This window comes from Cynocephalus volans, chromosome 2 (assembly GCF_027409185.1).
Source record: "Cynocephalus volans isolate mCynVol1 chromosome 2, mCynVol1.pri, whole genome shotgun sequence".
Classification (NCBI taxonomy): domain Eukaryota; kingdom Metazoa; phylum Chordata; class Mammalia; order Dermoptera; family Cynocephalidae; genus Cynocephalus; species Cynocephalus volans.
Genome location: NC_084461.1, coordinates 39,186,571 through 39,199,631, shown reverse-complemented (window position 1 = coordinate 39,199,631; position 13,061 = coordinate 39,186,571). Strand labels below are relative to the sequence as shown.

At 40.1% G+C, this 13,061-nt stretch overlaps 1 protein-coding gene and 1 long non-coding RNA gene across 6 annotated transcripts in view; one reads left to right on the top strand and one right to left on the bottom strand.

The window, feature by feature from the left end:
- ZNF131 (zinc finger protein 131) overlaps positions 1 to 13,061 on the bottom strand; it is a 38,677-nt gene that overhangs the window by 7,430 nt on the left and 18,186 nt on the right. For 3 of the 4 annotated variants that reach the window (XM_063088111.1, XM_063088109.1, XM_063088110.1), the window contains one exon: positions 1,156 to 1,838. In XM_063088111.1, the coding sequence (XP_062944181.1) occupies positions 1,156 to 1,838 (683 nt within the window). The remainder of the gene's footprint in view (positions 1 to 1,155; positions 1,839 to 13,061) is intronic. The other variant, XM_063088112.1, reaches the window with a different exon arrangement.
- LOC134371100 (uncharacterized) overlaps positions 1 to 13,061 on the top strand; it is a 38,053-nt gene that overhangs the window by 16,770 nt on the left and 8,222 nt on the right. The window lies entirely within an intron of this gene.

The window sequence follows — 13,061 nt, the reverse complement described above, 5'->3', positions numbered from 1 at the left end:
ATTTCATAAATGCCTATCAGTTACCCAAAACTACAAAGCCTTTTAAATCCATATTGAGCCTTAAGTAAAGTAGGAGAATCCCTTGCTATTCATGTATTTATTCAATTCCCAAGTACTTACAGCAAGAGTTTGGATAGTGAGGGATATCACATTATCTTTATCTAACTGGCTCTTCAGTTTCAAGTGGTGGTTAACAAGTGACCTTGAACAGTGAGGGAACTATAAAACAAATTTTACCAGAAGCTCTCCAAAACTCCAGCACTGAAGAGAAAGACTCTGAATGACATAGTATGCCTATATTGTACTTATTGTATTAACAGCCTTAACCACCACATGTAACAAGGACTTAGGAACAAGTATCCAGAAGTCTGATAGTACATTGTAGTAACTGATCTCTCACATCCTTGTCATAGTGGGTTTAGGGACTACCCAAGATTCAAGTGGTAGCTTCTGTGGCTGTTACAGCAGATCTTGCAAAGAATGCCTGGGGAGTGGGAGGAAGGACAGGGAATCTGACAAGGAAAAAACAGGCACAGGGCATGCAGAACTATGAGGGCCTGAGGTAGACTTCCTGGGACATCTCCCTCATGCCTGGGATGGCTCCCAGGAGAAGGAATAGCATACCCTTCCTACCTCCCTGGCCATCCACCAGTCCTGACACATTTGTGGCTGGAAAGATGGAGGAAGATGGACAAATATTGCCTACCTATCTAGAAGGCCAAAAGAGATTACTAAATGTATGCAAAAAAGTACAAACACGTCCGGGACTGCTTGTAAATGTACTTATCTATGTAACATGTCAACATGAGAAATGTAAAAAAAAAAAAAAGGAACAGTAAAGTCTCACTATAATTAGGATTTAATAATTTATGATCCTTAGTAAATAAATCACAAACTGTTTTATGTACTTTGAAAAATGTAAAAACTTTCGAGGCATAAGAGTGCAATTATTTTCAAAGTTGATACTGATTTGCATTTAAAGCATCAATATTTCAAAAAAGTAATACTATAAAAACAATGTATAGTTAGTGTGCACATTAGAAAATACAGATGGTTTCTGTAGTACTACTTTAAAAAAAAAAAGAGAAAAAGGATTTAGACTTGATGTGAATGCGGAAAAAAAAATACTTTTAACATAAAGTATTTGCTAATTACCTGTATGTTTTCGAAGGTGCTCTTTAAAATGTCCAAAGTGGTCAAACTGTTTCTCACAGTACTGACATATGTGAATTTTTTTCCCAGTTCTTTGCTTCTTACTAGCTCCACCTTCTTCAAGGTGGTAACAATTTAGGTGCTGTTTCCATGCGCTCTCCCGAAGATACCTTTTATTGCATATTTCACACTTGTAACTCTCAGTGGAGTGTGATTTCATGTGTTCCTTAAAATGGTAAAACAATTTAAATGAACGGTTACATTTTTCACAATGGAACAAGTCCTTCACATGTGACAGCTGAAGTTCCACAATTTCAATACCTTCTACCTGTTTGCTTGTGGGGTCAGATGCACAGTCATCTTCTTTAATTTGCCCTTTTCTATCACCTTGACGGTACTTGCTGGTAATATCTGCCAAGAGTGCTAGAGCGGAATCATCAGAGGAACCTGTGCTCTGTATGTACTTTATAGACTGCTTGGCAGAAGCCACTTCCTCTAACGTTTCAATGCCTTCATCTTCCACTTCGATTGTGCCCTCGGCAATCTCCACCTCAATTTCAACAGGTTCTGATTCTGCAGATGGCAATGACTCAGTGATAACATTTGAAGTTTCTGCAATCTTCCTCTTTTTGGCCTCACTTTTTCCTGTGGTATTTTCCTCTAACGGAGCTGAGTTTTCTTTGTTCCTGAAATATAAAATGTATGAATTTTAAAAATCTGTAGGATCAAAATCCTAGCAGGCTTTTTTTTTTTTTTTTTAAGAAATTGATAAACCGATGATAAAATTTATACGGAAAGGCAAAAAATAAGATTGGAGGGCTTATACTACCTGATTTAAAGACTTTCTATAAAGCTATAGTAATTAAGACAATAACATTGGTGAAAACACAGACATGAAGATTAATGAAACAGAATAAAGTCAACAATAGATCCACACTTATATAGAGTCATCTGATTTTCAAAAAAATGTTCTAAGGTAATTCAATGGAGAAGAGATAATCTCTTAACAGTAATGCTGGAACAATTGGTATCTGAATTTAAAAAAACCCTCAACCCTTACCACACAATCATACAGCAGAACTCAAAATGAATCACAGACTTAAATGTGAAAACTAAAGTATTAAATTTCTAGAGGAAAACAGGAAAAAATCTGAAAGACATTGGTTAGTAAAAGATTTCTTAAACAGCACACAAAAAGCAGAAACCATAATAGCAAAAATTGATTCCATCAAAATTAAAAACTTTTGCCCTCTGAAATACAGTTAATAAAAAGGCAAGCCACAGATCAGGAAAAAATATTTACAAACTTATCTGTCAAAGGTCTTACAACTAGAAGAAAAAATTCAATAAACTCAATTCAATAAACTCAATAAAAGACAACAACTGTTATGAGACAATTCTCCATGAGTTTCTTGAGTTTCTGCACATCTTGTGAACTGAAAGCTTTTGTTTCACACTTTCTAAGGATGTTTAGTGTGTAGTAGAGGGCAGGCTTGTTTACTGTCCAATACAATAAAGATAATGTCCCCCTCTGGGAGCAGCACATTATTAAAGGTTTGGGTTTCCTAAGCTGGAGATTTTTCAGCTTTGAAATAAACCAATCACATGCATAGCATTCACCTGGGCCACTCTATGTCACCCCTGTGGGAATTAAGATGAGGGGAAAACTGAGGGAAATATGAAACTCATGCTGCTTGCTATGTGGAGAGCAATAAAGTCCCTTTCCTCTGACCCAGAAGTCTTGTATCTTCTACCAGTATCCATGATACTGAGGCGGGATAACTTGCAAGTAGAGTAAAATCTTGGATCCCTCATAGTTCTTGTCAGTTTTGGGTGCTAAAGATAGGATACTGAAAAAAATAAGGCTTTCTGGAAAAGCAAAGATGAGACATCACAAAGCAATTAATGGAATTTGAGGGAAGTCCATCGGAACTGGCAGCAAACATGTTGACCAAATTGTATGGTCAACTGGGCAATAAATGAGTCTACTTTACTGCCTATTTTTGAGTTGAATTTGTATCCCCCAAAAGACACACTGAAGTCTTGACTCCTGATACCTGTGAATGTGATCTTATTTGAAAATGTCTTTGCAGATATAACTTAGTTAAGATGTGGTCATTTGGGTGGGCCTTAATCCAATACAACTGGTGTCACTATAAGGAGGAGGAAATTTAGACACATACAGAGAGGAGAAAGCCATATGAAGACACAGAGGGAAGATACAGGCAGAGATTGGAGTTCTGCTGTCACAAGCCAAGGAACACCTGGGGCTGCCAGAAGCTAGAAGCAGCAGAGGATCCCAGAGTCTTTGGAGAGATCATGGCTCCACAAACACCTTGATTTCAGAATTTTAGCCTCCAGAACTGAGAGAAAATACATTTCTGTTGTTTTAAGCCACGTAGCTTGTGGTATTTTGTTATGACAGCCTCAGAAAAGAAAAACACTTATTTTATGAAGAAAAACTGGGAAGGTAGCTGCAGGATGAGTACTGGGCAGCAAGTTCAAGGACAACTATTGCAACAGTGTCCTGGTTATTGCAGCTCTCCTGTGGGGAGGAGGAAACTTCCCTGCCAGTCTGGTGGGCAGCTATAAGTCTCCCCACGGTAACAGCTAATACTAAGATTCATGGGGGTCGGGGAGAGGGTCAGATCCTTCTGTCCCTTTTTCCAGAAAAATTACATGGCATGCAGCTACACTGAACGTGCAGGGAGGGAAATGTGCAATTGCTATGGACAGAAACCAGTTGAGTCATCAGAACTCTGGCTGGTCCACATGGGAGATGAGGGAGCAACACAATTCTTGTAAAGGAAGAATGGCAACACCTGGGCCATCTTAGGGCTCAGTCCCTCCTGCAGTCTACTATGCCCACCTTTGATCCATTTGGTGGTGATGTAAATAGTCTCTGTTTTTTGCAGTGGGTCCTGGCTGCTGGAAGGGTGCTTTGACCCTTTTGGGAAGAGGTCCTTGAGACAAACTCCTAAGGACAACTACACATGAGGCATTGGCTAGTAAGAGCCTTCCTGTCCAATTGAGTTTACAATGCTGATGAAGATGAGTCACTGAGGCATGAGAAAAGCGTCCAAACTAATATGGGGGGTCTTCAAAAAGTTCATGGAAGGACTTGTATTATCTTTTAATTCCATTTTCCACTAACTTTTTGAAGTACCCTTGTATAAACTCTTGTGGCCAGGCCCACTGAAATCCCCCCAACTTTTTATGTTAAAACCAGGCAAAAGCATGAGATATTATGACAACATGTAGCAGATGTCCAGGATTACCTTTTAAAAAATAGTCAACACTATGCAAGTCAAACCGAAGTCAAGCCAAAAGGCATAAAGCTCAGAGCCCTGACTGAAAAGCAATATGGAGGGGCCTGTTGAATCAAGGAGCGCCCAAAGCCAAAACAGATGAATAAACACTGTCAATACTGATGACCTTGCTACTGACTGAGTTTTTTGGGTGGGCTGAAAACAGTGGAGGTTTGTTTGGTCAAGCCACATGCAGCTTCTGTGCTGTGTGAAAAAGTAAATGTCTTGCTTACTAGTACAGAGTCACACTCTCCCTCTACACCTCCTCCTCTACCCTCCCATTCCCCTGTACCCTGACTTCAGCTGCTCTAAGGAGAAAGATAATTAGAAGTAGAGCCAAAGTCTCCTTGTTCCCAAGGAGGACTGAAGGCAATACATGCTCATCCAAGTAAGCTGGGAAAACTCAGGGACTCAAAATTGCCATGGCTCTGTTAGATTCAGGTGTCCAAACCACCATCCTACCTGGTTCCACAGGAGGAGAGAAGGCACTTGAATTCAACTGATAAGGTTTGGGCATGGTTCACAGATGGAAAGGGAGGCTGTCTTGACCTTGTGGGTGGGGCTGATTCTATGTACTGTTATTGCTTTGACATCTGAATGGACAGAAAGAAGTGCATTTACACTTCCCCATCTCATAAGTACCAGAGGGGATCATCTTGATTACTAACAGCTGCATGTAGAGAAGAGCTAGTAGAACAGTGGAACAAACCTCCCTGACATTTGCTACTAGTAGTAGGGTCAAGATTTAGTGAAGTGTCTCTATCCTCTTGCCTAAAGTGTCTCTATGCCTAAAGTTTATGTTGATGACGTCCTGTTGATTGGCAAGCCAGAGGTCTCGGTCTCAAAGGCCCTGACTGCAGTATTATCGCACCTCCACCAGCAGGAGCGGTTGCTGATATATCCCAGCAAAATTAAGGGATCTCCTCATCAAGTAAAGATTTTTTGGGTCTATGCAGGTAGATTCACAATGCTTGATCTCTCCAGTAGTCACCCCTTCTCCTGCACCCCACAAAAAAATGAGGCTTAGCATTCTTTTGGACTTTTTGGGTACTGGAGACAGAATGTGCCTCACTTGGGCATTCTACTTTCTCCTTTATATCAGCTAATCTACAAATCAGCATCCTTTAAGTGGGGTTCCAACAACAGTCTGTGTTGGTAATTGTCCATCAAACTGTAGCACATTCTTTACCTTTGAGACCCCACAGCCCTTTGAGCTACAAGACTCTAAGACTGATGCTTTAGCATATTAGAGCTTCTGGAAAAGAGAGGCATCTCTACCCACAGGTTATTTCTTAGGTTTTGGACTTGTTGACCCCTGCCACAGCTACAAGATATACCCCCTTTGAAAAGACACGATTAGCTTGCTGTTGGGCTCTTGCCGACCCATGGATGCCTTGAGGTTCTTCAGCCTAATATTCCCATCTGGGGGAGAGTCAACTCAGACTTTACAACTAACAAGGTGAGAAGCACCCAACAAGTTTCACTTGTCAAATGGAAATGGTATATTTTAAAAAGCAGTTGGCCTTTGTATTAGTTCATTTTCTGTTGCTGATAACAGAATACCTCAAACTAGGTAGTTTATAAGAAAATGAAATTCATTTCTTACACTTTTGGAGGCTAGGAAGTTCAATGTCCAGGGAACACATCTGGTGAGGGCCTTCTTCTTGGTTGGGACTCTGTACAGACTCCCCTGGCAAGGCAGGGTATCACACAGTGAGGACTGTGTGAGAGTGCTTCTACTTGTTCACATGCTGTCCTTATAAAGCCCTCAGTCTACTCCCTGATAACCCCCTAAACCATGAACCCATTACTCCATGAATGGATTAATCCATTCATGAGAGCATAGTCCTCATTACGCAATCACCTCTTAAAGGCCCCATCTTTCAAATACCATACTGGGGAATAAGTTCTAACATGAGCTTGGGGAGACACTCAAACTGTAGCAGCCTCTTGGGTTTACATGAAAAAGTGATAGCTCCCCCACTCTGTTGTCTAAACCAAAACCACTAGATTAATGGGATCCTCGATCCATTAATGGTTTGGCTAAACTGAAACCTGATGGTGTTCACTGGGTTGCTGTAGGTGCTATGGACCAACTATGAAAACCAAAAGTGGACATGGTTACTCTGGTCAGTGAACAGAACTCTAGGCTCATAGTTCTGGCCAACATTCCCCACAATTAATCTTGCTAAATTTTTTACTGACTCAGGCTGTTACCAACAGTGTAGCTGTTTGGCCTACTACCTGGAAGACTTGGCAGATTAAAGACGCCTACCTTTGGGGCCACAACTATGGAAAAAAATAGCAGCTGTTGCTGGAACTGTCTAGGTCACTTATTTAGATGGCCACAATGAGGGCCTGTTCTCTAAGGAGACCAACTGGAATCCAGTTGATGACCAAGCCTGCACTGCTCAGACTGCCATCTCTGATCCCTAGAGCCAGCATTATTCTGGACGTGTTAACACATCTACCATCACAGACTGAACACAAAGTAAAGGACCCTATGTTTCTGATGCAGAAGTTTGCCACTGCATGCCAGACTCTGACATCTGCTAAAAGTGGACCTGTTTGTCTCACGGTGAAAGAGCCACACTGCACAGGGCATTGTTTCTGATTATTCCTTACAGACTGACAACACTGGAACTTTGACCCCTATCTCAGGGCTATCAGTGGTGCTTCACCACTGTCGACACTTCTTCAGGTTACACTGTTGCCATTCCAGTCTGATGAGCTGATTCTGGCCATACCATTGTGGCCCTTGAAACTAATCTACATCATATGTTCAACTTTCTGGACTATCTGCAGTCTGATAATGGTGCATCTCTTAGCACAAAAACTACTCAATAACTGGCTAATAGTTAAGGTACTGATAGAAATTTCAATAGGTAATTTTATGCTCTCTACCATCTATAGTTACTCATATTATAGAGCACTACCTTAGCCCTCTGAAACACTGGCTCAAAAAGATTTCAGACTCTACTTCCCTCACCTCTTCCTTGTCCAAAAATCTGAGTAAGGCAGTTTGGTCATCAAATTCAGCTGTCCCCAGAAAGGAACACTCACTGGGTAATGACGAAGACAAAAGGGGTAGGAAGTTATATAAACCTAATTGGAATATTTAGGATTCTGCCCTGAATATTCTTGGACACGAACCTTTTCTTTTCCCCAACAGCAACCCTAGGACAACCTGGCTGGTACCTTTTCCAGGTCACAGTCTGGTTAAAATGGGCTGAGGAGATTCAAACATAATTCTAGTTCAGCCATCTGGACTATCCTGTTGGACTACAAACACTGACTACTTGGCTGAACACAATGCTTGCCAAGTACACTTGCAATGGCCCATGTAAGCCGAAGTGAGAAACATAATAATGGGTTTCAAAGTTTTATAAAAATGCACTTGTCTTTCTTGTACCTGACCAATGCAGATGAAAGGCCTGGATAAAAGGAGGGGATAACTGGAAAAAGAGGTGAAATTATAGTTACTAGAATGAGACACACTGATTTTGTGTAGGTAGTGGGAGAGCAACTTGGTACCTGAGGAGCGAACATCTTAGACCCCAGGAAGTATGGGGGAGGGAGGAACATTAATGATCTGTCTTCCAGAACTGCCCCTAAAGCCCTTCCAATGAAGGAAAATGCTCTGACACAGCTCTCCCCAACTGCTTCAGGCATCTTTATTTTTGTTTTGTTTTCTGACCAGTAAGGGGATCACATCCCTCGGCAGGGTGTCATCCACACCACGCTCAGCCAGTGAGTGCACCGGCCATCCCTATATAGGGATCTGAACCCGTGGCCTTGGTGTTATCAGCACCACACTCTCCCAAGTGAGCCATGGGCCGGCCTCCTGCTTCAGGCATCTTTAAACGGACTGCTAGGTCTGCCATCCCCCCAGATACCTCTATGATTTGATGACCATTTCCCTTAAGTCTTTTGAAAACTGTTGGAGATGGCCAACCTCCTGCACATCCCAGGCAAAACATGAGATGTCTGCCCCACTACCATTCTTGTAGCTGAAATCATTCCATGACATGGACAACTGCCTCTCAGCTGGCATTCAGGTGCTTGTGATAAACAGGACTGAATTGACTGCCCTGAGAGAGTCCCTCCAAAAACTAGAATTGACTCAACCGTTCTAACTGAACTGGGAAAAGGAGAAACCACGTTGAAGGAAATATCAACCTGTGCTCCTGACTGATGTAGGTCCCACTTTGGGGGCACAAACAATTGTGAACAATACTTTCTTTCCAAGGCTCTTCCATGCCCCTGGGACTATACTCCTTGTGTGGAAGTCAGGTACTAACTTCCTTCTCTCCCAAAAATACGACTCATACTTCAGATGTGGTTGTAAAAGACCACCAAGTGTTTAAGGAAGATCAAATACCCCTCAGATGACTGCAGAGATCTCTCCAAAACAAGGGAACTCTTGGTCAAAAGTTCTCAACAGGGAGCTTCTTGGAAAAATAACTGACTTATTTATGCACATCCTATGGGCAGTTTTCACATTTTTAATTGGATGACTCCAATTAAAAAGGCGGTATAGGTTGAGCATTCCTCATCCAAAATGCTTGCAACAAGAAGTGTTTAAGATTTCAGAATATTTGCATATGTATACCAGCTGAACATCCTTAATTAGAAAATCTGAAATCCAAAATGCTCCAATGAGCATTTAGATATCCTTTAGATATCATGTTGGTACTCAAAAGTTTTGGATTTTGAATTTTTGGATTAGGAATGCTCAATATGTACAAAATCTGTGCCCAATTTAAGCTGATGTGATCAGTGATACCACTTGGGCTCTGGAAGGCATTCATGTCAGCCTCAAATCACTGGCCAGGCCCATTATGGATAACAGACTTGCCCTTGTCTTCCTCCCTGCAGGCCAAATGCAGTCTGTGTAATTGCTAAACATCTTGCTATACTTAGGTTAATGCCTAGGGCTAAGTGAAAAAGTCAATAAAGAAACTAAAAGAGAAAGCCATATGTCTTTCTAGGAATTTGTTCAGTTGGTTGAGTCCAGGATTGACCCTGGTGGGGTAGGTGCATGATTAAGATCAGCAGGGTGACCACATCCTGCTGCATGAAGTTCTGATGATAGTGGCCTTAAATAAATCCAATATGAGAAAAATTGAATGCATTAGTCCCCAGTCCAACTGGACAGATTAATCAGAGTGGCTGAAGTGATACACTCATGGGAAATTCACCAGAAGCCAGGATAACAGAAACAGGGATACTGTTGGGAGACTACTCTCAATGGATCTCTTAACATTTCTGCATGTCCTGTGAACAAAGACACTGACAGCCTTTTATTTTGGACCACCTTTTCAAGGTTGTTTGTATAGTGAAGAGCTTTGGAAGATAGAGCCTATCCTCTTCCAGAGTGGAGGGTAGGTTTATTTATCATCCAGTATAATAAAGATTATGTCCCCTCTAGAGAAAAGGTTGGACATATCAGCCTGCAGCTCATTATAAAAGATGTGCATATCCTAAAGCTCAGGATTCCTCAACTGTGATGCAAACTTCTGTGAGCACAGCACACACCTAGGTCACTGTATCACCCCTGTGGGACTTGGAGGAGAGGGCAAAGAAAACTGACACAAACATGAACCTCATGCTGCTTCGTATTTTGTGTGTAATCAAGTCCTTTATCTCTGACTGAGGAGTCTCAGGTCTTCTGCCAGCATACATGAAACTGGCTGGCTAACTTATTAGCTTGCAAGTAGGATAAAATCTCAAGCCCTTCAGAGTTTTTGACAATAACCCAATTTAAAAAAATGTGCAGGAGATTTGAACACCTTGCCAAATATGAACAGATGGCAAAAAAGCACATAAAAGAATGCTCAATACCATTAATCATTGGAAAAAGGAAAATTAAAACCACTATATACCCACCAACATGATTAAAATGAAAAAGCCCAATAATATCAAGGCTAAGAAGCAAGTGGAACACTCATATGCTGCAGGCTGGAATGTAAAATAGCACAACCACTTTGAAAAACAGCTTGGCAGTTTCTTAAAACATTAAACACTTTTCTACCATACAAGCCAGCTATTCCACTCCTAGGTATTTTATGGAGAGAAATGAAAGCATATGTCCAAAGACTTGTACAGAAATGCACATAAGCCACTTTATTTGTAATAGCCAAAAACTGAAAACCTAAATGTCCATCAACAGATGAACAGAGACAGACAAATCGTGGTATATCCATACAATGGAATACTACTCAGCAATAAAAAGGAGTTAACTAGTGATGCACATGATATAGACTAATTTCAAAAACAATTACAGTAAGTGAGAGAAATTACACAAGTACATACCATATGGTTACATGTATATAAAATTCTAGAAAATGCAATGTAATCTATAGTGACAGCAGATCAGTATGGCAATGAGAATAGGGATAGAGAGAGAGAAATGGGTTACAAAATGGTATGAGGAAACTGGAGGGTTATAAACACGTTCACTATCTTGATCATGATAATGGCTTCACAGGTATGTATATGTTAAAAAACTCAAATCATATACTTTAAATATATGCAGCTTATCATATGTCAATTATACTTTATTAAAATGTAAAAGTTTCAAATTGCAATATACCACTATATCACTTGCAACAGAGACTATATGGCACACAAGTCTAAAATATTTGTGAAGTCCCTTTAAGAGAATGTTTGCCCATTCCTAATGTAAAATTTAAAAAAACCTTGACAGGCCGGCCCCGTGGTGCACTCAGGAGAGTGCAGCGCTTGGGAGCGCAGCGGCGCTCCCAGCACGCTCACTGGCTGAGCGTGGTGCAGGCGACACCAAGCCAAGGGTTGCGATCCCCTTACCAGTCACAAAAAAAAAAGACAAAAAAAAAAAAAAAAACCTTGACAATACCAACTGTTGCAGAGGATGTGACAACTGGAACTCTCCAGTGTTGCAGGTGGGAGCATAAACAATAGAACCACTTTTTAAAAAAACTGCCAAACTGCTTCCTGAAGGTAAACACATACCATTCATACAGTCCTATCCCAGTTCTAGGTGTTTACTAAGAGAAATGAAAGCATATGTCCACTCAAAGACTTGTATACAGCAGCATTATTCTAATAGCCAAAAATGGAAAAACAACCTAAATGTCCATCAGATAAAGACATAAATTGTAGTATATCTATACTACGGAATACTACTCAGCAATGAAAAGGAATGAAATAACACCGAACAGCAACATGAACAAATCTCTAAAACATAATGCTAAATGAAAAAAAGTTGAACATGAAAGACTACACACTGTAGGAGTCCACTTATATGGCATTCTAAAGAAGATAAAACTACAGTGATAAAAATCAGATCAGTGGTAGGCTGGGGATCAAGATCAACTGCAAAGAGTCATGAAAAGACCTTCTAGGTTGATGGAAATGTTCCTATACCCTGGTAGTTACACCATAGTATACAGTTACCGAAATTCAAACTCCACACTTGAAAAGAGTGAATGGTATGTATAATTACATCTCAATAGGCTGGGGAGAAAAAAATCTGTAAGGCAATTGCTGCTTCCTAACAAATAACAGTAACCTTCTCATACAGTTTTAGATATATGATGCAATTCCAACAGAACAAGATAAGGCCCTGGTAATTTTCTCCTTGTCATTCAAGAAATTTATGCTATATTCTAAAAAATAAGTCTATACTGCAAATGTGAAAAGAGCACCTTATGCACTTTCTGTATCTGCAAAAGAGTTACACAATAATCTTTTGCCTTAAGCAGTCAATTAACTAGAACTAAATTAATTTTCATTCTTAAATTGTTTAGTCTGTTAAATCATGTGTCTTCCTTTGTAAGGCCCTATAAAGCTCTTCATTATTGTTTTTGCGATCTTTCTTCTGATGACAAATATTTGCTCCATTACTGTGAAATTAACATCCTTCTTTGGAATGCTTCTATTCCAATTCCTAAATAACTTTTTGTTTTAACATCGATTTACAGTGTAATCATTTGGAAGACATTTTAAATGACAAACTCAATTGGTTTGGTATTAATAATGCAAATAACTACAACTACTTAATTAAAACTACGTCATGACTGCTGCCTGGCTGCTCACTTTAAAGAGGCATCCCTGTTTGAAAGATACTAAAATGGGGGGAGAAAATGCTTTTTATAATACAGAAGTATGTACAAGTACATATTTCAAGTACAAGTGTTGAGATAAATTGTATAAACTACTTCTTAACCATTTTTTTAATTATGGGTATGACTTAGTGAACCCAGATCCCTGCCCCAAACATGAAAAATTAAACAAAAAATGCTGCTACGAAGCTTTTGTTTTGTAGACAGGGATAAGCCAGCTCTTATTCAGAGCTGAATGGCAAGGCAAGAGATTTTAGAGGCTGGGAAGGAAAGGAAAGGATAGAAACCTGGCAACTGGGTAGTCTCAGAGACACAATTTTGAGTAAAGCTTTTCAAACCCATCCAAATGCCTTCTAAAGATGAAAAACAATAATCTCTGCCTCAAAGTGGCTGAAGTCTATTTGAAAAATGTGGGAATAATAATACGATTATTAAAAAAAAAAAAGGAAAACAATGGATGGCCTGTGGCTCACTTGGGAGAGTGTGGTGTTGGTAA